Genomic DNA, 25,829 nt, shown 5'->3' with positions numbered 1-25,829 from the left:
TAGCCAGCATCATGGCACGTGACATGCTTGATTTGCTTTCTCGGACCGAATGAAATTATGTGATTTATCTTTGACACCTGTGATTTAACGGACAACCGACACCTCCGGACAAGTTGCGTCCATAATTTGTAAAATCACTTCAAATGACTTCTACTGAGCGCATTTTACAAAGATTATATTTTACGTTTTAAGACTTGCGCTGAATATTCATTTTCGAGTTAATGACGATGCCCTAAGTGATGTCACGGAGGGAGCGCCCCTGACCGAGAAAGCCACACACAATGCATTTTGGGTAGTATTTTTCATCTGAAAACACTGTGTTGATCGCAAAATTAGAAGGAAAACTACATAAATAACACGATGGTCAATTGCTGTGTGTCGCAGCCAATTGCGGTAACATGCATAAAGAAGGTGTAAGTTTACACAAATTTCCAGCGGACAAATCAGCACATTTCCAATGGAGCTTGTGTGCCATCTTATGCATTTTCTGGGCGCTGCATTGGAGTCCAGACAGCTCGAATTGAAACGGAAGAACTTCTTTAATTGATTGCAAACATTTATGCTTTCCTCTTCAGAACTATTTGAATCATATTCATAACTGGATGAGTAACAAGAAAGCATCTTCTCCAAATTTGAACTCTGAAGCCATTGTTTTGATTCTGGAGCAGGGCAGTTTGTGAAGGAGTATCCTGGCGTGACGTCACGGACAAGGGGGTGGGACTTTCTGAATATCCCCAATTCCAAGCTCATTTCGTGGGAGTTTTGGGACAATTTAATTTTTATTTGTGCTTTGAATTTGACTAAAAATATCAGTCTGCATGTTTTGGGTATTTTATATGCTATAAAACGTTTTTCTGATGGCAGGTAGGGGAAAATGGTGTCGGTTGTCCTTTAAATCAACTCTAAATGCAGCACTTACATGACCATTTTATTTTAGTTTTTACATCCAGCAGTATTTAATGAGGATCTTTTTGAAATAACGTGATTTACATTTTAAATTGATCTGTGTAGGTATCTTTTATTCTTGCCTTGTTTGTCATTGAGGAATATGTTTTGTAGTGTGTGAGGTCTCATGAACTGTCATCCCTGGAGGGTAACAATAACGACAACTAATTAACACCCTGACATTTATTGGAAGAATAGTCAAGGCAATAGCACTTGTCTCATTGCTTGTGAGAAGAGGAAATACTTATTTTTTATGAGAAATTCTTGAACAGTATGGCAGCTGCTGCTTTCCGGTGGCCATGCACTGGATGTAATTAACTTTCATTATTTGGTGTTTTTGAGTTATTTATTTATTATTTATTATTTATTTTATTGTAAATCTCATCTATAAGAATCAGGTTCAGATTGGGACAAACTGAAGAATTTTATATAGTTTGAGTGTAATCATGAAACATCCTTCTGCATCTTGCCAAAGACATAGCCGTAGTGAATATGCCAGCAACAATCTAAAAATTGTATATCGAACATTGTTTCGTTGGCCGCTTGAATCAGTTTCTATAAGAAATATTAAAATTAACCGTTTTCTGTACGTTAATGTTGACCCTAACCCCGGCCAAAACTATCCCATGGACTGGTTGTTAATCAGTCGCAAGGGACATATAGAGACACATACACTCATTGTCACATAAAGACACAACCCTCTTTACCTGCACTGAAACCAGGAAAATGTACCAATGAAACACTGAAACCAAGAAAATGTACCAAATGAACCACCAGTGACTCAATGTTAATTGTAATGTGTTGACCGTTCTAAACTTCTTTTGGTTTCATGCTTTTACTTTGCTTCCTTCCATAGCTACCTTCCTGTCCAGTCTTGGCCACTATGAGATTGCAGTTCCAGTGCGAGTTGGACCCAATGGAGAAACACTGCACACAAAAGCCTCTCATGACCACAGAAGAAGACGCAGTACTGAAACAACATCAATTGACAACTCTGTATAGTTCCTTTTTCAATTGTATTATCATAAAGTAGCTATAAAATTGGCGCTTTATGTGCAACTAACTTTTTTTCCGACTCTCAGCTCTACTATCAGCTATCTACGTCACGCAACAACTTCATGCTGAACCTGACACTGCAGGCAGGTCTGTTAGCGCGCCAGTTTAAGGTGGAGTATTGGAAAAGAGGCCGATTAGCCTGGAGTCAGCCTTATTCTTCCCGCTGCCATTATGTCGGGCACCTCCAGGACCAGCCGCACTCCAGCAAAGTAGCCCTCAGCAACTGTAATGGCCTGGTAAGAGGACACATTTATTGAAATATCACGAATAAACAACGCGGGTGGTCAAGTGGCATGCTGACTTTACAATGCAGGGTTCGAGAGATCAAGACCTGGTCTTGCCTCCCTGTGTGGAGTTTGCATGTTCTCACTGGGGCCGCATGGGTTTTCTCTGGGTCCTCCGATTTCCTCCCGCGTTCCAAACACATGCATGGCTGGCTGATTGAACACTCCAAATTGTCCCGAGGTGGGAGTGTGAATGCAGATGATAGCTTGTCTCTGTGTGCCCTGCGATTGGCTGGCAACCAATGCAGGGTGTCCCCCACCTAGTGCCCGAAAACGGCTGAGACAGGCTCCAGCACCAGCCGCGAACCTCATGAGGGTAAAGCGGTCTGGACAATGGATGGATGGATATATACAAAGCGTGGTTGAGAATAAAAAAGCCAAATCCTTTATGTACAAACAGAAAAAAATTACTTTGAGTTATGATACATTTTTAGCATATAAAATGATGGAAATTAAATAATTCAACCAGTTGCCATGATGTATCCATTTTCTATAGTGTTTATCCTGTTGAGGCCCAACGGGTGAGGTGGGGCCTACCTCAGATGACTTTGGGCAAGAGATGGCGTACTGTATTTTCCGGTGTATAAGGCATACCAGACTATAAGGCGCACCAACAATGAATGGTTTATTGTGAAACTTTTTCCATATATAAGGTGCACCGGACTATAAGGTGCACCTTCAATGAATAAAGAGTTTCCCAAATATAATATACAAAAGTTTTCTAAATATAAAGCGTACTACATTATAAGCTGCTACCGTAGGGGCTGGGGTTGTACACTACTTCTTCTACAGGGGGAAATGGAGTCGGTGGCTGCTGACAGTAGTTGCGAGACCTGTTGTGGCTCAATATTACTTCACACATAAGGTTCATCTGCATATAAGGCCATCTTTTGAAGAAAATCAAGGCTTTTGGGTTCACCTTATACACCAGAAAATACGGTAATTCACGGCAAATCGAGACAATCACCATACACATTCACTATCACACTAGAGGAATATTTTGAGTTCGCAATATTGCACAGAAAGGCCCAAAAGAACACGGAGCCAGCTGGATTTGAAGAAACCCTTCATACTTTGTCCCAAAGCTGAACCACAAAGAGGACTTCCAAAGGCTCTGAACTTTGCAGAAAATACCCAGCTTATAATCACTTTTGAATGGGTGTCTCTCAAGTTTATTCAACGGCAGTTTTAAAAAAAATATAGGACATCATTAAGTCAATTTGCAGCAGTCAACAAGGCACCTCACAAAAGCCATAAAGATGGTCCAACACTCTGAAAGTCTAAAAAAACATCCCAAACATTTAATTACGCTTACTAAACTTTTGCAAAGTATGCTTGTCATCTGAGCTGCCTTATGCTGTCATAAAGTCCCCTTGAGACACCACCACCGCGGGCTGGCATACACCTATCTTGTGAAATTGGACACCGATCATCTTATTTGTCCGAGCGCATTTTCCTACAGTTGTATCTAAGTGTAGCCGCATATTGTCTCACCACACACAGCAGGGCCCGCAATAACACTTGCATGCGCAGCTGAAGATTGGACGTGTTCACAAAGCGTTAATAAAGCGCACACTTAATGACTTTGTTGGGCAGGCCAGCATGAACACATTCATCCAGCGAGCGGGTGGTATGTCCACGGAAGCATCACTAACTTTATTACGGGATTAGATGCTCTTTGATATCTGCCGCAGTGGATGGAACGGAGAAGCTGGCTCTGATTTGAGGCGGGCTGATCTAAACAGAATCTAAAGTGTTGTCACCCCTTGTGTGATGGGTTCATCACGCTCTTCTCATGCATGCTTTAATATGGGTTTGTCTGAATGTGTTCCATGTATCCCATTCATACTGTAAAAGTCTACTATGACTACATAGTACTGTCGTGTAATTATATTGATGTATTTTTTTCCTCCTGTACTACTCAACAGCACAATCGCGGGCGGTTGACTTGCATGACACTATGAAAAGCAAAGACTGTGTTTCCTCAAGTGATCGATAGAGACTGGCGCATTGTCAAAATTTGCAGTTGGTTTCACTGTGATTGAGGCATTGTGTTGTTTTGTTTCTGCAGCAGGGAGTGATTGTTGCTGGGGGAGAAGAGTACCTTATCGAGCCTCTTATTTCATCAGCAAACCAAACCAAACCAGAAAGAGGGGACCGGGCTGAGGGGCGCCCCCATGTGGTTTATAAGCGCTCATCGCTCCGTCATCAGTATAAGGGCCAGTCTTGTGGAGTCATTGGTAAGAATGGGAAACATTCTGTCCTGTTTTAGAATTAGCAGTGAGGTCCGGCCGAAAACCACATCGCCGACTGCATTGTGGACTGCAGTGGTGTCTGAGTTCTCACTTGTGACCATGTCTGTGTTACAGGGCGTTGATGAGTAAATATATGATTCATTTTATGACAAAAGTTAAAGTTAAAATAGCACCACAGTTAGTCTTTATCCAGCCACTGGTCCTGGAATAGGTTTTTTCAGAAATCCTTCTCATCGTGGCTTTGTGGAGAGAATATGCAGTATGTCATATTATCAAAATATGCATCCTGTTCCTCAGATGAGAAATCAATGAAGGGCTCATCATGGTGGCAGAGGACGCTGAAGACGCCTCCTCATCATGTTGGACGAGGCCAGTTGCCACTAAAGCGCTCAGTGAGCTGGGAGCGCTATGTGGAGACGCTGGTGGTGGCTGACAAGATGATGGTGGGCTACCATGGTCGGAAGGACATAGAGCAGTACATCCTGGCCCTCATGAATATTGTAAGTTTCACGACACACAAGATACACTTTTACGATGATGATGAGGGTAAAGTTGAACCCGCTGCTTTCTAGAATTTCATACAGGATCCATAAAGTATCACCCTGCCTATCTATTTACCCTATCCAAAATGTATCTATACATTTTCTGAACTGTTTGTCCTCATTAGGGTTACAGCCGAGCTGTCTTCAGGCACTTAGGCCATGTAGACCTTGAACTGCTCACTGGCCAATTGGAGACCTACAGGGCCATGAAAGACGCATCCCTGCTTTAATGCTTATGATCACCAAACTAATATGTATAAATATTGAAGACAACCCAAGTTAAAAATAAGACTTTTTTTAATGGTGATTTCATTTAACAAGGAGCATAAACTGTTAAAAACAATGTTCCCCTCTGTGAAAAAGTATTTGCCCCACTTATTAACTCATGAACTACTGTGGCTCATCACATTTCTTTTAAAAGCTCAGCTCCTTTTCAACGACCATCCACGAGCCTGATTTCTTCCTGAACGGTTCACTAAATAAATCACTAGAAATCAAGTAGAAATTGGCTAACAAAATGTCACAAAATGTTGTGATCCAACAAGTTTCAAAAACAAATAAGAAACAAAGCTGGGTCTGGAAAGCATGTCAAAGCCATCCCTAAAACTTTAGCACGACTTTCAGTCAGGGTGAGCTTTAAAAAGCCAGTTCATGCATGAAAACTCTCTCGTGCTGCTGAATTAAAACAATTCTGGATGGAAGAATGGATGAAAATCATCATTGAAATAGAAAGCTTGCTTTTATTTGTTGCATGGCTCAATCGGTTATTTGATTACAGGGATATTTTTTTTTCACACAGGGCCAAGTTGTTTTTAACATTTTTTTCCTGAATAAATATGATCACCGTTTATTCTTTTTTATTTGAATTTGAAGGAAAAAAAGTGCTAAAATATTTAAGTGGGAAACGATGGAGAATGGAAAAGAAGCCAAATCCATTTCACGGCACTACGTCTAGCAGTGGAGTAGCCAATTGTAGTTCTACACTCCTTAAACATTTTGGACAAGTCCAGTCTTCCAACCCTGAGATATTTTTAGGGAGACCTTTCTGTTCCAAGCTTGATAGGCGGTATGATTGAATGAGTTAAGTGTGGAAGCAATTGCAAGCCCTGACCACATCAAACCAAGCCAAACACATTTGAGAGAAATAAATACCCTCTGTATGAATGCACAAAAATGCCTATGGACTCACTCTAACATCTTGTCGAAAGACTACCCAAAAGAAAGGGAAGCCATTCTTGCTAAAAAGGCAAACCAAGTCCAAATTTAGGCAAGTCAAGGCAATGCAAGTTTTGAGACACAGCCCATTGCATACACAATGGCAATCAAATGTGTTTTCCATAACCAATAGAACAACATAAGCAAACATAACAGAAAATTTCAAACTACCATTACATGCAATTGAAATCATATTCGAACAACTGTCAAAAAAAGAATGCAAATTAAATTCATGATTGAGACTAAGGAGTCCCATTGTTTTTGTCGATGCAATGTAATTTGACAATAGATAAAAATAAAATGTTTGGTTTTCACATTTTAAACATACAAATGACTGAGTTGCTTTAAAACATGGATCTCCATAAGATGCTGTATGAACAAGGGAAATCTAAACTAAAACAAGGCTTGACGGTGAGGTGAAATACCATATTTTTTCAGCTGCTCCGTTTTGTCCCACTTGGAATCACTCACCACCAACTTCCTCACTTCTACCAATACACACACATTTGGAATGTGCCTAATGAAAGGTTGTTTCATGGCTATTGTTGAAAAGCAGATTCGATACAAGCTGCTCTCGTACTCCGGAGCAAAATGTGCCAAATTACCTTCAACAGCAAAAGTACAACTTGGTTGCCATTTTTCCACCCTCATTGTTGACATTTGTAATCCTCAAATGGAGTGCAGGTTTTTTCAGAAATTATGAATATTTGCCCATCGTACTTTTAGGGTTACAGTCGAGTCTAGTAGTTTTCCTTTGCTTTAGAAATCTGAACATTCTTTCACTTCAACTTGTGACTTTTTTGTTTCTCACGAGCCTTCGTAGTTGCAATTCCTCACACACATTCTTATTTTGAACGTGTTCATGTTTATTTGCTTAATACTGGAGCTAAGATGTCGACATGTATTTTATTTCGGTCAAAATGCTGGTGATATTCGCCTTAGTCGGACAACTTCAGCCAAGCTGCACTTCATTTAGTTGTCATTAAAAGTAGCACATCTCTTTCGTAATGTCACATCTCGTCGCCGTCCTGGGCGCGCCCCGCCCCTCCGGTCACCTCCTCCGCTGCTCCCGGGAGACGGCCCCTCCCATCATCACGCACCTGGGTTCCCACAGCTGATTGTCATTCCCTTGATTGTGCCTTCTGACTATATCTACCGATCGCGCCATTCAGGCGCCGTCGGAGTATTCGGAAAGCCACCCTGTTACTTCCGTGCCGTCAGATCAGCTGTCACCGATATCCCTCAGTCACCTCATCCTGTTGTCCTTTTTTCATGCGTGCCTCAGTAAAGACTTTTGTATACGAGTATCTGTCTCGCCGTGTATTTTGGATCCACACTCCCCGCTTTCCTTTCGTCACTCGAGCCCAGCCCTCGAGCCGCAAGTGACGTGACATAATACTCCGACCAACTATGGATCCCGCCGGCGAAGACAGATATCTCGCCGCCCTCACCGAGCAAGCGGAGCGTTCAAGCCAGCTGGCCCGAGCCATCACGGAAATCAGCCAAATTACCACCATGCTGGCTCAACGCTTCGAGGCGGCTGAGGCACGCATTTCCGCTCTCACGGCCAAGTCTTCCCCGCCCGTGAGTAGGCACGCTCCTCAAATTCCTCTTCCCTCCCGCTACGCAGGCGAAACCGGGCGCTGCGCTCAGTTTTTAATGCAGTGCACGCTCGTGTTTGAGCAACATCCATACGCCTGCGTTAGCGATGAGGCGAAGGTAGCCTTCATCACCAGCCTGCTCACGGGAGAAGCCGAGACGTGGGTGCTGGCCATCCGAGAATCCCGACCGGAGCTGCGCACCTCGTACCCGGACTTCGTCGCCGAGTTACGCCGGGTTTTCCATCATCCGGTGACGGAGTCCGAAGCGGAGGGGAGACTACTGGACTGCGTCCAAGGGGCCCGTTCAGCCGCGGAATACTCCGTCGACTTCCGCATCCGGGCCGCTGGCAGCGGCTACGGCGACCGAGCGTTGAGGGGGGTGTTTCGTCGCGGATTGAACACCGACCTCAAGGACGAGTTGGCTACCCGCGACGCGGGCACCACCTTCGACGACCTGGTCGCCATAGTCATCGGCCTGGATCGCCGCCTTCGGGAGCGACAGAGGGAGCAGCGCGGCCGACGGCCCAGACAGCCACGCAGCCGGTCCAGATCTCCCACACCCGGCAGCGAGCGTGTGCGGCGCCTGGAGGAATCCCCCGAACCCATGATCGTAGGGGGGGGGAACGACCACACTACCCCCGGGGCTCGTCGCACCCAAGGCCCCCAGGCGAAGACCTCAGGTCCACGCAAGTCCCCGTCAAGACGGCGACCACAGCGACCTCTGGAGGTCAAATCCACGACCCCCGTTACGCGGTTGGAGCTGGACAGCGAATTAATCGGCCCGTCCAGCTCCCAAACCGTGCGGGCCCTAGTGGACTCTGGGGCCGACGGGTGCATCATTGACCCCCAGCTGGCGGACTCGTTGGGCTGCCAGCTGATCGATCTCCACCCCCCAAAGGAGATGGTCGACCTGGACGGCAGACTGTTAGCCCGAGTCGCCCACCTCACGGCCCCGCTCAAACTCCGGGTCGCGGGGAACCACGTCGAGCACCGCCAATTTTTAGTTATGCCCTCCCGGAATGCGCCGTTGGTATTGGGTCTCCCCTGGCTCAATACCCACGACCCGTCAATCTCCTGGGAGGGTCCCACCATTCAGGGCTGGAGCCCCTACTGCTACGCCAACTGCCTACGGTCGGCTACGGCAGGGCGAGACGCCTCCCGCGGTGGACCGCCGGAGGCCATCTGCCTCAAGGGCGTGCCACACTGCTACCACGACCTGCGGGAGGTGTTCAGCAAGGACAACGCCCAATCCCTGCCGCCCCACCGACCGTATGACTGTGCTATTGACTTGCAGCCAGGGGCTCCATTACCGGACTCCAGACTTGTCCACATCTCACAACCGGAACGGGAAGCCCTGAGCACTTACATAGACTCCTCCCTCGCGGCGGGACTCATTCGGCCGTCACGGTCTCCGCTGGGCGCAGGGTTCTTCTTTATTGACAAGAAGGACGGAACCCTGCGTCCGTGTGTCGATTATCGGAGTCTGAACGACATCACCATCCGTAACAAATACCCCCTCCCCCTCATGGACTCAGCCTTCACGCCCCTTCAGTCCGCAACCATTTTTTCTAAATTAGACCTCCGCAGTGCGTACCACTGGGTCCGCATCCGGGAGGGGGACGAATGGAAAAGTGCATTTAAAACACCATTAGGACATTTTGAATATCTGGTGATGCCGTTCGGACTCACGAACGCTCCCGCCGTATTCCAAAATCTGATCAATGATGTGCTCAGGGACTTCCTCAATGTTTTTGTTTTCGTTTATCTGGATGACATTCTTATTTTCTCTCGTTCTGCAGAGGAGCACCGGCAACACGTCCGACGGGTCCTGGCGCGGCTCCTGCAAAACCGGCTCTACGTGAAGGCAGAGAAGTGCGAGTTCCATGTCCGCTCTCTGTCCTTCCTAGGGTTTGTCGTGGAGCGGGGGCAGCTCAGGGCCGACCCTACTAAGACTAAAGCGGTGGTGGAATGGCCGATCCCGAAGACGCGCAAACAGCTTCAGCGGTTTTTGGGGTTTGCCAACTTCTACCGCCGCTTCATCCGCGGGTATAGTCAGAAGGCACTCCCCCTCACTAACCTCACGTCCTCAAAGATCCCCTTCAGGTGGACGCCCGACGCTGAGGGGGCATTCAACCGCCTCCGTCTTGCCTTCACTAACCCCCCAGTTCTGCGTCATCCCGACCCGGATCTCCCGTTCACGGTCGAGGTTGACGCATCCGAGTCCGGAGTAGGGGCCGTCCTGTCCCAGCGCTCTCCCATGGACCAGAAGCTACGCCTATGCGCCTTCTTCTCCCGCCGGCTCAGCCCCGCCGAGGCCAACTATGATGTCGGCAACCGGGAACTGCTGGCGGTCGTCTTGGCCCTTCAGGAATGGAGACACTGGCTTGAGGGAGCGAAACACCCCTTCACCGTCTTCACGGACCATAAAAACCTGGCGGCCATCCGGTCGGCCAAGAGACTAAACTCTAGACAGGCCCGATGGTCACTCTTCCTCACCCGGTTTAACTTTTCTCTCACCTACTGCCCACGGTCACAGAACACCAAGCCCGATGCCCTATCCCGCATCCATGAGCCGGCAGAAAGGGAGGAGACCACCACCAACATCCTGCCGGCCCAACGCATCCTGGGTGCCCTGAGGTGGGAGGTTGAGAGAAAAGTACAGCAAGCCCAGGGGACGACCCCCATCCCCAGGGGCTGTCCTAAGGATCGCCTGTTCGTCCCCCCCCTCTTCGCACGGAGGTGCTCGTCTGGGGGCACACCTCCAAGATAGCTTGTCACCCGGGGGTCAACAGGACGATCCAACTCATCGCCCAACGGTTCTGGTGGCCGGGGTTCCGGAGGGACATCACCCTCTTCGTGAAGGCCTGCCCGACCTGTGCCTGTGGGAAAGCCTCCCATCAGCCCCCGGCAGGACTCCTCCGGCCGCTACCGGTACCGTCCAGACCCTGGTCCCACATCTCCGTCGACTTCGTGACAGGCCTCCCCCCCTCCCGTGGCAAGACGGTCGTCCTTACCGTTGTGGACCGATTCTCCAAGTCGGCCCACTTCGTCCCGTTAACCAGGTTGCCGTCCGCCATCGAGACGGCTCAACTCCTGGTTAACCACGTCGTCCGTCTCCACGGGATTCCGACGGACATCGTGTCGGACCGGGGACCGCAGTTCGTGTCCAAGGTATGGAAACGTTTCTGTCGGTCCCTAGAGGCGTCGGCGAGCCTGTCGTCTGGATACCATCCCCAGACCAACGGACAGACGGAGAGGAAGAACCAGGACCTGGAGGCGGCCCTCCGGTGCGTGTGCCTCCACAACCCGGCGTCGTGGGCCCTGCACCTACCCTGGGTGGAGTACGCCCACAACTCCCTGGTCTCCGCAGCCACAGGTCGGTCCCCATTTATGTCCGCCTGTGGCTATCAGCCGCCCTTGTTTCCCACTCAGGAGGGCCAGGTGGAGGTCCCGTCTATTGAACATCACCTCAGACGGGCCCACCGAGTCTGGAAGGAGACCAGGGACGCCCTGACACGCACCGCATCCCGGAACCAGCGGGTGGCGGACCGTCACCGGAGACAGGCACCCAACTACCAGGTCGGGCAGGAGGTGTGGCTGTCGACGAGGGACCTTCGACTGGCAGGGTCTTCAGCCAAGCTGGGCCCACGCTTCACGGGTCCCTTCCCCATCGAGGCCATCCTCAGCCCGGTCTCGGTGAGGCTCCGGCTGCCACCCACCATGAGGATCCACCCCGTTTTCCATGTTTCCCTCCTCAAGCCAGTGGAAACCTGCTCCTTAGCCCCCACGCCCACCCCCCCACCTCCCCCCCGGATGTTGGCCGACGGACCGGTCTACACCGTGCGGGAGATAATGGACTCCAGGCGCATGGGCAGAGGAGTGCAGTACCTGGTCGACTGGGAGGGCTATGTTCCGGAGGAACGACAGTGGGTCCCACGTGCCTGGATCCTCGACCCATCTCTCATCCGGGCGTTCCATGCGGCTCACCCCTCCAAACCTGGTGGGCCGCCAAGAGGCGTCCGTTGAGGGGGGGGCACTGTCACATCTCGTCGCCGTCCTGGGCGCGCCCCGCCCCTCCGGTCACCTCCTCCGCTGCTCCCGGGAGACGGCCCCTCCCATCATCACGCACCTGGGTTCCCACAGCTGATTGTCATTCCCTTGATTGTGCCTTCTGACTATATCTACCGATCGCGCCATTCAGGCGCCGTCGGAGTATTCTGAAAGCCACCCTGTTACTTCCGTGCCGTCAGATCAGCTGTCACCGATATCCCTCAGTCACCTCATCCTGTTGTCCTTTTTTCATGCGTGCCTCAGTAAAGACTTTTGTATACGAGTATCTGTCTCGCCGTGTATTTTGGATCCACACTCCCCGCTTTCCTTTCGTCACTCGAGCCCAGCCCTCGAGCCGCAAGTGACGTGACACGTAAAACATACCTTTTCAACTAGGTTAGCTGAACAAAGCATTGTGAACAACACAAGAACTTGATACATTGCGCCTTTGGCCCAATAAGAATACAGGACATCCATACAACATCTGTAATCATCCATTTTGACTCATTTTTAACTCATTCACTGGCATTCCCAAATTCATTCGGGAATTGAAAAGGATGACGTGGAGTGCCATTCCCAAATTTGTTCGGGTTTTGTTTTTTCTTGCGAGTGGGGATGGGGCAAGTTCTGGTCAGACATCTACCAATGTTTTTCCCTCCCACGAGGGGGCAGCATTTGCCTTTTGTGCAGCCGCCCCCACTTCAACCTCAGAAAACTCCAGACCCATATAACTTACAAATGATGCAAGAAGAGAGTCCAAGTGTCCAAATGTGTTTCAAAAGACCCCAAAATCCAGTGGGCAGACATTGTGGCATTGCAAAACCATTAATTTGTAGTTATTCCCCAAACTGTTGAAATGGACGTGCATGTCAGCTTTTTAAGACTGGTCTTTTCTTGTTTCCCTGGAGGTCAGGTTGCCAAACTGTTCCAGGATTCTAGCCTGGGGAATGCAGTCAACATCGTGGTGACACGACTCATCCTGCTCATCGAGGACCAGGTGATAACTAAACTCTCCTGTTGTATCCAACTTGCACCTGACTTGCCCTTTTCCACTGATGAATAAATAGAATAGGTTTCCACAAACGGTGTGTGGCAGGACAGTGCTGCAGATGCTATCCAATGTTGACCCGCTTGAGGTTTTATGGATGAAGATGTATTAAATTGTCACTACTGTGTGGCTTTGAGGTTTCCTCGTGTTGTCCCAAAAGGGAAAGAGTAATGATTTATACTTTACCTACAGCCTAAAAATTAGCTCCATAACTCACCACTTGGCTTGAGGAAATACATTTTTGGCTCATTAGTGACGTCCTTGCTCCAAGGATTGTTGGCTTGAGGTTGGGAGGGTATTGTAAGTAGTTTTGGTAAGAAATTGTATGACTAGTTTCCAAGTCTGAAAAAAAATGTGCTCCACGCCTGGAAAGTCAAATCAAGAGTGCAATGTGCCCAGAAAAGAGGAGCTGCGGGATGAGACCATTCCATTTTAATGTCACCACATGCATACCTAGGTTACAAGTTGTCGGCAGCTGTGGCCAGTAGGATACTCATTTCCTTCTGCTCAGTGTAATTGCAATAAACCAGAACGGTCTATCTCACTTATCTTTCATCCATGCGTGTGATTGTATGCAGAGGGTGATTTAAAGCAATAAAATGAAAAGTTCTAACAGTGGCCCACTGCTCCCTGATGCGATGACACTGAAATACTTAACTGTATAACATCTTGGACTGTCTCAACAGAGCTAGACATGGTGTCCGAATTTTCCATCATAATTCTCAAACCTGGCAAGGTGACAACTTTACCTAGGTAGCCAGACATTAAGTATATGGAGTCATGTTTACTAAAGCAAATTCTTCCGAGTGCTTAGGCCAAATAGGGGTATAACATACTTTTAGGGTGACATAGCGAGTACCAATAGAATTTTAAGGTCTCGGGACAATACTGGCTCCCGACATACAGTACGGCAGCAAATACTTAAGGCAAAATAAAGGCATGGAGCAAGGGTGTCAAACTATTTTTTTTGCCGCGGGACACATTGTAGTTATGGTTTCCTCTTAGGAGCCATTTTGAATTTGGGGAATCCATTACAATGTTTAATCCCTTCACATATTACATACAGAACACACAAACATTTTCAAATTTGAAGTAAAAAATAATGACTGTTATTGGGGTTTACATAGGACAATTTGAAATTTTGTTTCGGACTTTAGGCAGCATCATGGAATTACACAACTTTGGTTTGCTTTTGTGGGCCGAATAAAATGATGTGGCGAGCCCGATTTGGCCAGATTTGGCCTTGACTTTGACACCAGTGACATAGAGGAAGTCCTCCTTGGCGCTATACTTAATCAAATAGAAAGGTCTTTGTGCACGACTTTTGGTCATTGTGTTTAATCAATGTATAACGAACACTTTTATTGATGTGACAAAGAAAGTTGTTTGGAACATCCCCACTGATACTCTAAGTCTTTTAATTGCAAGTAAAAGATGCATCACTCTTGCATGTTGTCCTGAAAGCAGTACAATCCAGTATACTGCATGTCTTTTCAAATTGCCGCTGCCAACATTGTATAGTGTGCCACAATAATTGATCCGTAGAGCACCACACCCTTCAAGATTAGCACCAACTGCATGGACATGGTCATAAAAGTTTGGAGATTGACAGGCTGAAATTTGTTGAAATGAAAGGGAATATGTTTTGGCGTAATGTTGTTAACACACCGATAAATGCCCTCTTTGGTCTCCCTCTTTAGCGCCGAAAGTACCAGTTTCCTGATAGCAATGCATTCGCTAGTCTTTTGCTGTCCATCCACACACTCTCAATCTGGCCTCTCTCGGTCTGTTTCCAAACCTCCCGCTCTGTGCTCTGACAACATCATTCCCGATCCAGTCTTTCCTCTCAACTCTTAAAGAGAATATTGCCAAATTCATCCGATCTGGTTATCGCTACCATCTCTAAACCATACAATGCTTGTCTTATTACCATTACACAGCTGTCTGTCACAAATCACCTCAACACTTTCCTCCGCTGGTTTCATCTCTTTTTCAACTCTTGTACGCTCCTCGTTGCTTTTATCCATTGAACCTAATCTCTTGAACATGATGAATACAACATGTCTCTTCTCAAAAAAGAGAGATCACACAATGTCGGCCGTTGTCAATTGTTGTAATTACTACGTATGCCATTCCTTTCCTTGCCATTTATTCCGTGCTGGGTTACACTGTGCTGGTATGATGTATCAGCCACACTGTTAGGGTAGGTTGGCGGAGCTGCCAGCTCTGTAAGGTTTAGCTCCGTACCGCCTCGAGGAAATCGGGCAAGAGTGCCAGGCAGGCCTGGGCAAGGATAATACATCCAAATGAATGTTTGAAACCTGTGATCAGTCCGTCACCCGGTGAATAGGAGACATACAGATATAATCATGTTTCTGTTAATGTTTCAGTCTGACTTTCATTAAGATTTTCTGTCGTGTCTGTTTCAGTCCAATGTCTGTCGGGTTATGTGAGCAATGATAAAGTACAGTTTCCTTCCACATTGACTGAATTTCATGTTGGATTTTACCCCGCATTTATATTTCTGCTTTTTTTTGTCTCTGTCCCTGTCATCAGCCCACATTAGAGATTAATCACCACGCAGGCAAGTCTTTAGACAGCTTCTGCAAATGGCAGAAATCTATCCAGCACCGGAGCAGTTATGGCAACGCTATCCCTGACAACGGCATCGCTCACCATGACACCGCGGTACTCATCACCAGGTCAGTGTTAGAAGACAGTGTTATGAAACATCCTCACATGAAAGAGGATGACTCTTGATGTTTAAGCAAATGATTCTGTGTGTTTCCAAACAAGTGTTTGAACTTCCCCAGAGAGTCATTCTTGTCCTTTCTCGAGTGACAACAGCTGGCTCTGCTCTACTTGCCTCAGCATATCTGGCAAGAGCTCACGTATATGCAGATGGAAGGAATAGAAAAACAGATGTATTCTTTTCATTTATTGGGCCTGTAAAATGTTTTTATTTGCTGAAATATGGGCAAGATGAAACATCGCCATTAGAGTGAGAAACAATGACCAGAAAAGGATGCATATATGATTAAAAGTACCAATGACTTAATTTTTTTTTTTTAATGCCTTGATAATCTTCAATTTCCTGTTATTGTGTTTGCTGGATAATTTGGCTTGGAAATGAGCAGGGAGCCCTTTTTCTAAGTATTTCGTTTTTCACATCAAAAAATAATAATTTTAAATGTTTCTCTTCATATTTAAAAATATTCAAAATATAATTAAGATTTGCTCTGATTGGATTGGATTAACCGTTAATAGTCTCACAGTGGAGAAATTTACATTTCACAGCAGCAAAGTTATGGAAGGAAGATGAAAGGAAGGGAAGAAGTCGAAAAACAAATTACAGGAGCGGCTGGAAAGGCAGCCATTCTCACGGCGTCATCTTGAAGTCAAGCGAACAAAAATAACAATAATATGACAACACAAAAATAGTCATTCAATCTTAAACACTTTCTACACTCTCTTTTTTCTATGAACCAGTTCTACATGAAAGAGGAGAGGATCAAAGTGTCCTTTTCACCAGTGGATCAGGGACGTTATGGTGAAATGTGCACGAAAAGATACAAGTTAAATGTTGAAAGCAAACTCGAAGTTGGAGCAATAGCTGTAGCAATGGATGCTACAGTGTAGCATCCATTGACGAAATAGATTGTCTCACATCTCCTGTCCGACGTAAATCCGCTTCAATTCCAAGCCGCGATAGTTCCACATATGCATCGGCGCTCTGTGCTGATGCTCCTTTCTCCTTGTCGCAGGCTTCTCAAGCCATTCATCCATCCAGCCGCAGACTGTCCAACAGCACCGACCTTTTCGTTGAACAAAGCAAGGCTGTGAAAATGACAAGCGCAAAAAAGTCCAATTGCCCCAGAGCTGTCCAGCGATGACAGTCAAATGGCAGCGACATTCCTCCCAATCAAAATCGGTGCTGGCATTTTCGTGCTGCCGAATGGGTGCCACTGCTCAGCAGAGTCTTCTCCTTGATGTCATGGCCAAAATGCTGAAAAACAATCAATGTCCATTCCGCATGATGCACAACAACATAAAGTGACAAAAGAAAACACAATAACACAAAAAGAACAAAAAAAGCAAGGCTTAAGAACTTTTCAAAGTATTTCTTTTTCAGATTTAAAACACACATTTTAAAATATTTAAAATGTAATTAAGATTTGGATTGGATTTTCCTTTATTAGTCTCGCAGTGGAGAAATTTACAAATTTGCTCCGATTGGATATGCGTTCATCTGAATTTGAGATGGGAAAAGGTTTTCTTCTTATTGTGTAGGTAGGTCCCAATGTGTGGGTCTTGTGGCCTCTTCTCCATATTGTGTTGGCTCTTTTAGAATTCAGCGGGCCAAAACTGTGTTGTTTGGCATGGGGGATGCTTTCGTCAAGTCAGTGTTCTCTCACACACGCTCCAAATACATTTACACGTTTTAAGCCACACAGGTACATGTAATGTACAATCCTCCACTGGTTGTGTAGCTTCATCGTTGAAGAGTAAGTCTTTAAAAGTAATGATTAAAAAACATAACAGTATCGCACAACACTTGGGCAATGGCTTGGTACACGCTGCTCCATTCTCCTCACATTGCTTGCTGTGTGGCCACGAGGTGGTGCAGCAATTTATCCTCCACGGGTTCCACAATCCTGCAGATGGCCCAGTCCCCCTTGATAGATTTTTTTCCACCTTACAGGCACCCAGTGGGCACTCGTAAGCTCAAATGAAGCGTGTATATTATATATACAGAATATACTGGGTAGTATATAAATGGTGATGCAGCATGGCAGTACTTGTGTGGGCCTCTGCATCAGTCATTTTTCTAGACTTGAGTGGGTGCAAATCATAGAAGTGGGTATGCCCTTGAATAACGAGTGATAATAGTAAATCACATCAACATCAATTTCAAATCTTCTAATTTCTTCACGTTTTCCCCTTTCAAAGTCATGCAAATGACAAACCGCAGAGATCTCAACTATAAACCATGCAGTGGCAGGCCGTGGATTTCACTGCTAGGCCTTCAGTGGTGTCCTCAATCAATTCAAAAGTCTGGTGTGATTTTCTACAAGTCCACTAGAGGGTACAATTAGCCAGGAAATAACTGACCGACCTTTCTTAATGATGTCCATTTTTTTCTTGAAAAGTTAGTCTTGAAAAATGGGCTGAACAGTATATCTGCAACCAAATCCATTTCTTGAGCCATTGTGGGTTGACAAAACTGCTATTAAATCAACATAATATATTTGCTTATGTACTGTAGCCATCTACCGATATGGTGTGCTAGCTCTAGCCAGTGTGCACTTATCAATCACGGCCTGCAGAACTGATTGTGAAGGTGTCTAGGGAGATTTCTAACACCGGTAGCAAATAGTGGCAGAAATGTGATTGATTAAATGCTCAAATACGAAAACACACGGGTGGCAGCAGCGCGATAGGGGAAAAGTAGTGAAAGGAATCTGAAAGATAATTTGAAATTATTTAAAAACAATTTGTGGCCAAAATATAATTAGTCTGCCATTCAAATATTTTTAGGCCAGCAGAGAAGGCCTTACAGGCCCTGACGGCCCGCCACAGAAACCGTATATCAGATTTATTTTGATGCTATGTGGTAAATAGTGCAAGCATTGGATTGTTATATGATGAAATGGCTGTTAATTGTTATTTGGAACCACCCTGAGCTGTTGCTCAGGTTGTCATTGATGCTTCTTTTTGTATTTCACTCTTATTTGAGATCATCTTTACCTGAAGGAAATAAAGTCATTTTCAAATAGACCGGGAAAAGGGAAAAGAAAAAAAAAAGAATAATTGTCCAATGTGAATTTCTTGTTTATTTCTTTCACAGTTTTATTTAGGTCAGTGTTACCAAAACGGAGGAGACACTGGCATGTTAAACTAATCAAAACCTGATGTTGTTTGCTGCCTCTGGAATGTGCTGCACAAAACAACACTACCATCGCTCACGCAAATATTTTCTTATCCTTTTGAATACAATGCATGTCATTTCACGTTGCAGGATATTACAAGTTAAAATGGGTTTCTGCATATTTTTATTCATCCAATGTTACATGTCAATGTTCTGGTAGTCTTGCTATTCTTTGAAAAACAGTCACATTTTATTAGTCTCGTGTTTTTGTTTACGTCATGTCAAAAAGGTGATTTAGTTTGTAACGTACCATTGTGTACTTTTATGAATACACTGTATTGTATGTCTGTGTAAGCTCTCAGTCGTACAGGAGTGGTCCATCGATGAGAAGGTTTCTTCAGCCGTCATCTGTACAAAAGTGAAGGTTTCGGACGTTTCGCCTCCTATCCAAGAGGCAGTTCGCTGACGAAGCCTCTTGGATAGGAGGCGAAACGTCCGAAACCTTCACTTTTGTACAGATGACGGCTGAAGAAACCTTCTCATCACTGTATTGTATGTACTGTATGCCACAATTAACAGCCTGTTTTCTGTCTTTGCTGTGCACAGGTATGACATTTGCATCCAAAAAAACAAGCCCTGTGAAACTTTAGGTAACACCATGTTATGTTTTAAAACGTGGACTATTGTTGCATTTCTGCCTTAAATTGAAACATACTTTCTCTGTTGCATAACATTTGCTGAACTGACTCGTTGTTTTGTTACTTATCACGATGACTCTCCAAGGAGCGTGTTTTTGAATGTGTGCCTGTGTTGGACAGGTCTTGCTCCTGTTGGAGGAATGTGTGAGCCGGAGAGGAGCTGCAGCATCAACGAGGACATTGGCCTCGGAACAGCTTTCACTATTGCCCATGAAATTGGACATACGTGAGTAGAACGCACAAATGCCTGCTGACTACTGAAAGAGAAAAATAGAACATGGAAATGCAATTCAAATACTGCTAATTTGAGATTGATATTGTTCAAGGGCTTTTAATTTTATAAAGTGTATGTAATGTGACACAAATATCAAAATCATCATCAATAGAAGAGATTTAAGATTTTCCTCATCTAGCCAATAAAAGGTGCACTTTAATACCATTAAACATACGTTCTGTTAGATCATCAAAAATTGTGCATTTATTTTATTGGGGTGGATTTTGAAGAAAATAATATTAGTTTGTGCAAGTGTATACACACACACACACCCATGCACACACACACACACACACACACACACACACACGGGCGCGCATACGCACACGCGCGCACACACACACACACGCACACACACACACACACACACACACACACACACACACACACACACACAGTATGCTTGGATTGATCGCTGAATCTGCAGTTACTTTGCAAAATTCCAATGGAAATGTCAAAAGTGGTTTCTTTATAAAGCCATTACCATACATACAAAATGGAAAAGTATCATTATCTATCAGTGTTTTTTTGTGTGTGTTTCAAAAACTTAAGTTTTGGGATGAACCATGACGGTATTGGAAATACGTGTGGGCCCCGCACCCAAGAGACGGCCAAGCTGATGGCCGACCACATCACTATGAAGACAAACCCATTCATCTGGTCGGCCTGCAGCAGGGATTACATCACCAGCTTTCTGGAGTGAGTCAGTCCCTTCGATATCAGCAGCGCCACAAAAATGTCAATAAAATTACTCGATGTCATCCAAGCATTTTATGGTCAGAAAACTATGCACATCGCATGGGTGCTCTTTTAAACCCGATCACTGAATGAATGCAGCTTCAGTATGCTTACATGTGCAATAATTCTGATGAAGTTGTTTGACTTTGTGGAAGAATTTCTTGCGAGAATTATTCCATTTTACTATTGAAAAAAAACCAGACATGTTTGTGTGTTTTTGGCCTCTTGCAGCTCAGGTATGGGATCCTGTTTGAACAATGTGCCCCCAAAGCAAGAGTTTGTGTACCCCACCACAGCCCCGGGTCAGGCCTATGACGCAGACGAACAGTGCCGCTTCCAGTATGGAGTCAGGTCAAGACAATGTAAATATGCAGTGAGTATTCTTGTCAGCACTTTTCTTATCAATGTTTTTTTTTCAACTTCACATTTCACTTACAGTTTATAGGTCAAGTGGCTGATTCATGCTGGTTAATGCAAAATTTAAAGTGTCTTGAACTTGTAAATCAGAGGCACGCTGATCGACTGGTTCACACAGCCGCCACACAATGAGTGATGCAGGGTTTGATTCCAACTCCAGGTGTATGTGTATGGAGTTTGCATGTTCTCCCGTGCCTGCATGGGTTTTCTCCGGGTACTCCAAATTCCTCCCGCATTGCAAAAACAAACATGACAGGTTGATTGGGCGCTCCAAATTGTCTCTAGGTGAGAGTGCGGGCGCAAATTGTTGTTTGTCTATGTGCGCCCTCCAATTGGCAAATGTCAACCAGTTCAAGGTGTCCCCCTCCTACTGCCCAAAGATAGCTGGGACAGGCTGAAGCACACCCTGTGACCCATGTGAGGATATACAAATCAGAAAATAGATGGATGGATACATTGTACATTTACATCTATTTTAGATTTAGGATTTTAATTGGAAATAAAACTTTGAGATAGTTAAGATCAGATTTAGACCATAGAAAAAATGAAAATGTTGCTGTTTATTGATTTTTCAGTTTTCTGATCATTGTCTGATTGACTTTGTCTCTATTTTTGCACACGCACATGTGTATATAGGAGGTCTGCAGTGAGTTATGGTGCATGAGCAAGAGCAACCGATGCATCACCAGTAGCATTCCTGCTGCAGAGGGAACCATCTGTCAGACCAACACCATTGAGAAAGGGGTAAAGAATATTTAATCATGAAAAGGTTACCTATTATTGATTGTAGGAAGTAATCAAACATCCACAATGTCAACGTGTAGTGAGTTGACTCCCTTTAACTTCCTTGATAATGATGTTTTTCCTCATTTATTTTCTTATTCTGTTGCGCTGCCTGCAAATATGGGCCTTTTGCACAATCTGCATGCTGTGTCTTCCCAGTGGTGCTACAAAAGGATCTGTGTGGCATATGGGACACGTCCAGAGGGTGTGGATGGAGGTTGGGGCCAATGGTCGCCTTGGGAAGAGTGCAGCAGGACCTGTGGAGGTGGTGTCTCCTCCTCTATGCGATACTGCGACAGCCCGAGGTACACGTCAGCAATTTAGTACTATGCTAGATCTAGATCATTCATAATCATGACTACATTCAGCTACTTGTATGTTTTCCCCATCTTACAGTTGTATGATTATCACAGTTTGTAATTGTGTGCAATTCAGCCCGATGATGATCAAGGGCCTGAGATGTGGCCAAATGGTCTTTGATGATTGTGAGATTGAAAATACTCTTATGAAAACAAGCAGCAGAGAGGTGTGAAGCCACCACTGTGTTAAAAGTGAAAATGCTAAATTACACTCAGATGTGTCTGACCGGCCAGCTTTTCTGTTCTTGATTGAAGGCCAACCATTGGTGGAAAGTACTGCTTGGGGGAGAGAAAGCGCTACAGGTCCTGTAATATTGATGTGAGTCCAGCGTCATTCATTCAATTCTCAATAATCACATGTGAAAAAAAAAAAACACAAAACTGGACACTTGAACTGTAAATATGGCTGGATGCAACACAGCTACATATATCAATATGACTTTCTCGATACTTGCACTATGTACAGTTTTTTTACAAAACGGTTTTGCACATTTACAGTATACAGTTGACATTTTTATTTTACTATGCTTAGAATATCTTGTTTTCTATCCTTTCACCCCCCACCCCACCCCCCTTTCAAATTGCTGCTGTGGACTGCAAATGTCCCCATTGTGGGACGAATAAAGGTTTTCTGATTGTGATTCTGATTTGGCCCACATGTGGTACCAAGAACTTGAACTTTGCTGATATGTCTTACAGGACTGCCCTGCAGGCTCACAGGACTTTCGAGAGATGCAGTGTGCTAACTTTGATAGTGTTCCTTTCAGGGGGAAATTCTATACATGGAAGCCATACAGAGGAGGTGAGCGAGTGAGTTTTATCAGTGAACAATGGTTATTCATATATTTACTCAAATGTGCGACAAAACTAAGTATGTCAAGTGTTTCTATCAATTCTATTTACAATTGTGCAACCATGGGGAGCCCAATTGGGATCAAAAATGAAATGGAAAAAAGGATGGAAACATTTTCCGCATGACAGGTGTTACTTCTGCACTTTTATTTAATTTTAAATAAAAAAACCTTACACCTAATGTAACTGTGAATCACTCTGTTGCAAAAAAAATCTGCTGTAAACTTGGATTGGCCATTGGGCAACAGATCAAGATGAAACAGCTGTTTTTAATGACTCATTTGGCACATTTGATGTCATCGTGTCATTCATTTGAAATGAATCATCTTTTCAAAAGTAATTAACACCTCCTAATCAGCATATATGTTAACCAGTGATTCAAATTGTGCTCAGGAGACCATCCGTGCATGCGTATTTGGGAGTGTAAGCAAGCATATCTGCTTTTCAAAGCCAAATAAGAGAGTACCTGCAGATGCCGCAGCATACGGAGACCCCTGTAGCCCAAAATGCCCTGCTCCTCTGCACTGGATGTGACAGTTAAATCGTTTCAACTGCAAAACCGCCTTTAATCCTGGCCTCCACTATAGCATAATGACTCATAGGGATAAATTGCAAGCCAATTGCAACTTCAGACAGCTGATCCTCCAATCCAAATCTGTTGCAGCTGTTCAAATAGGATCAGTGCGTTCAGGTCAGATCGCACTGCACTGTCATTGTCAGGCCTGGTTCACCCCTCAAGATCATACTTCTTCCACTCCTTTGCTTCCTTGCTCCTCTTGCTGAACCGCTCTCTTTGTCGTACCGCTCTTGGGTGACCATTATGCAATCACGAGCTCTAGGCACAGAAACAGCCGTCACCTCTCAGCCCAGACAGCCAAGGACAACTCATTAAATAAGGCCGGCACAAAGAAAGCTCTACTTAAGAACAATTATCCTTCACACTTAACCCCCGTACACCATGGGACAGTCTGCAAGTTGTAATGCACACGCAGCTGCAAGCGGTGATTGCCTTGCCAAAGGCGAGGCACCATGGCAATTGCAGTTTTCCACGCTCTGACCACTTTATCATTTTTGAACCTGCCAATACATACTGTACCTCCTTCCACATCGCCAGCACAAACAAACCAAGCGTAGACAGATGTCAACGGCCCCACAGAGGAACTGCCGGTGAGCAGCGTCAGTGAAAAGAATACACGACACGATTCAGCTGGAAAACACTTTTTTTAAATGTGGTGCGCAAAGTTATTTGAGTCATTGCATCGAAATACTATAAAACTAAGTTGAGAGGGTGAAGAAGGAGATTACACAAATGTTTTTTTCTTCAATGCGTTGTCTGCCGTTTACACTCACTTGTGTAGATACTAAACACAAAAGGGATTTGTGTCACGTGATGTCCAATAATTTTATTTATGGCTGTTGTTGCAGTTGGGGGAGGAGAGAATGCATCTTGGAAAGTTGAATGCTGCTTAACTCATTCACTGCCAGACGATGTGCAAAAATGTGTCCACTGCGGTGCCAGGGTTTTTGTCATTTTCACTCAAATTCCAGAAACCACAGAACATTGAGTTTTAGGACTACATCAACATTCAATGCAGTGTAAGAAACCGTAGACCAAGGGTGTAAAAGTCCTTTTTTACTGCGGGCCACATTGTAGTTACGGTTTCCTTTCAAGGGCCGTTCTGAATTTGGGGAAGCCATTGGAATGTTTAATCTCCTCCCTCATAGTACATATAGAACGCACAACAAATTCATGAATAACTAGTTTTCAAATCTGAAGTCAAGAATAATGAGTGTTATTGTGGTTTACATACGACGATTTGTAGTTTCAGTCCAGACTTTAGCAAGCATCATGGCACTTGATAAGCTTGATTTGCTCTCGCGGGCCGGATAAAATGAGATTTGGCCCCCGGGCCTTGACTTTGACGCATGTGCCGTAGACTCTCTTCTTTCATCAGATAAAAAGAGTTAATTCCTAAGTTATATGGGTCTGAGGTGCCTTCAGGAGTGCTAGGTGTAATAAATCCGCTGTGCAAAAGGCACATGCTGCCCCCTTGTGGGAGGGAAAAACATTGCCAGAGGTGTGACCAGTGCTTTATCGTCACCCCTCCCCCCCAAAATAAAAACCAAAACCTGAACAAATTCGAAAATGGCGCTCTACGTCATATTTTCAATGCCCGAATAAATTCGGCAATGGCGGTGAATAAGTTGTACAATTAAATGATCAATTAAACTTTCTGTAGACATATTCTCTAAAGTTTAAGGTGCTTTCATTGAAGCCACATGTTTTTTGTTTTTGTTTTAGGCAAGTGGTAATGGTTAAGCTTTCTCCTTTCTATGCAGTCCTTTGAAACAGTAATTCAAGCCTTCATCACGTCTCAGCAGGCTTATTGTAGTGCACTTTCATTTCAATCTCTAAATGGCTTCGCCCCACCTTGCCTGTCAAAGTTCCTCCGCCCTAACACACCTGCAAGGCGACTCAGGTCTGCAGCTAATACACTATTAAAGGTATCGAGAAGTTAGTGGTAGCTCATTGGGGATCGAGCCTTTTCCATTGCTCGCCCCTTTCTGTGGATTTATGTTCCAGTGGCAGGCCGTGAATTTCATCGCTCGGCCTTCAGTAGTGCTACACCTGAATCAATCCAGAATGAAAAAAGTGTAGTGTGATTTACTACAAGTCCACTAGAGGCTACCATTAGCCAGGAAATATCTGACCGACCTTTCGATGAGAAGGTTTCTTCAGCCGTCATCTGTACTTCTTTGAAGGTGTTGGATGTTTCGCTTCTCATCCAAGCGGTTTCGTCAGCGAGCGTGACTGACCTTTCTTAATTATGTCATTTTTTTTC

At 45.1% G+C, this 25,829-nt stretch overlaps 1 protein-coding gene across 1 annotated transcript in view; it reads left to right on the top strand.

Annotated features, from left to right (window-relative positions):
* adamts10 (ADAM metallopeptidase with thrombospondin type 1 motif, 10) overlaps nucleotides 1–25,829 on the top strand; it is a 61,333-nt gene that overhangs the window by 12,149 nt on the left and 23,355 nt on the right. The window contains exons 3-16 of the mRNA XM_088999835.1: nucleotides 1,802–1,941; nucleotides 2,028–2,237; nucleotides 4,357–4,525; nucleotides 4,838–5,040; nucleotides 12,862–12,945; nucleotides 15,553–15,698; nucleotides 19,472–19,515; nucleotides 19,684–19,789; nucleotides 20,390–20,536; nucleotides 20,807–20,948; nucleotides 21,629–21,736; nucleotides 21,935–22,080; nucleotides 22,390–22,453; nucleotides 22,834–22,936. Coding sequence (XP_088855961.1) covers nucleotides 1,802–1,941; nucleotides 2,028–2,237; nucleotides 4,357–4,525; nucleotides 4,838–5,040; nucleotides 12,862–12,945; nucleotides 15,553–15,698; nucleotides 19,472–19,515; nucleotides 19,684–19,789; nucleotides 20,390–20,536; nucleotides 20,807–20,948; nucleotides 21,629–21,736; nucleotides 21,935–22,080; nucleotides 22,390–22,453; nucleotides 22,834–22,936 — 1,812 coding nt within the window. The remainder of the gene's footprint in view (nucleotides 1–1,801; nucleotides 1,942–2,027; nucleotides 2,238–4,356; nucleotides 4,526–4,837; nucleotides 5,041–12,861; nucleotides 12,946–15,552; nucleotides 15,699–19,471; nucleotides 19,516–19,683; nucleotides 19,790–20,389; nucleotides 20,537–20,806; nucleotides 20,949–21,628; nucleotides 21,737–21,934; nucleotides 22,081–22,389; nucleotides 22,454–22,833; nucleotides 22,937–25,829) is intronic.

This window comes from Hippocampus bargibanti, linkage group LG07 (assembly GCF_051943395.1).
Source record: "Hippocampus bargibanti isolate YZ-2025 linkage group LG07, ASM5194339v1, whole genome shotgun sequence".
NCBI classification, from domain to species: domain Eukaryota; kingdom Metazoa; phylum Chordata; class Actinopteri; order Syngnathiformes; family Syngnathidae; genus Hippocampus; species Hippocampus bargibanti.
The sequence above is the reverse complement of the archived record's forward strand: the minus strand, read 5'-3'. Positions and strand labels throughout refer to the sequence as shown.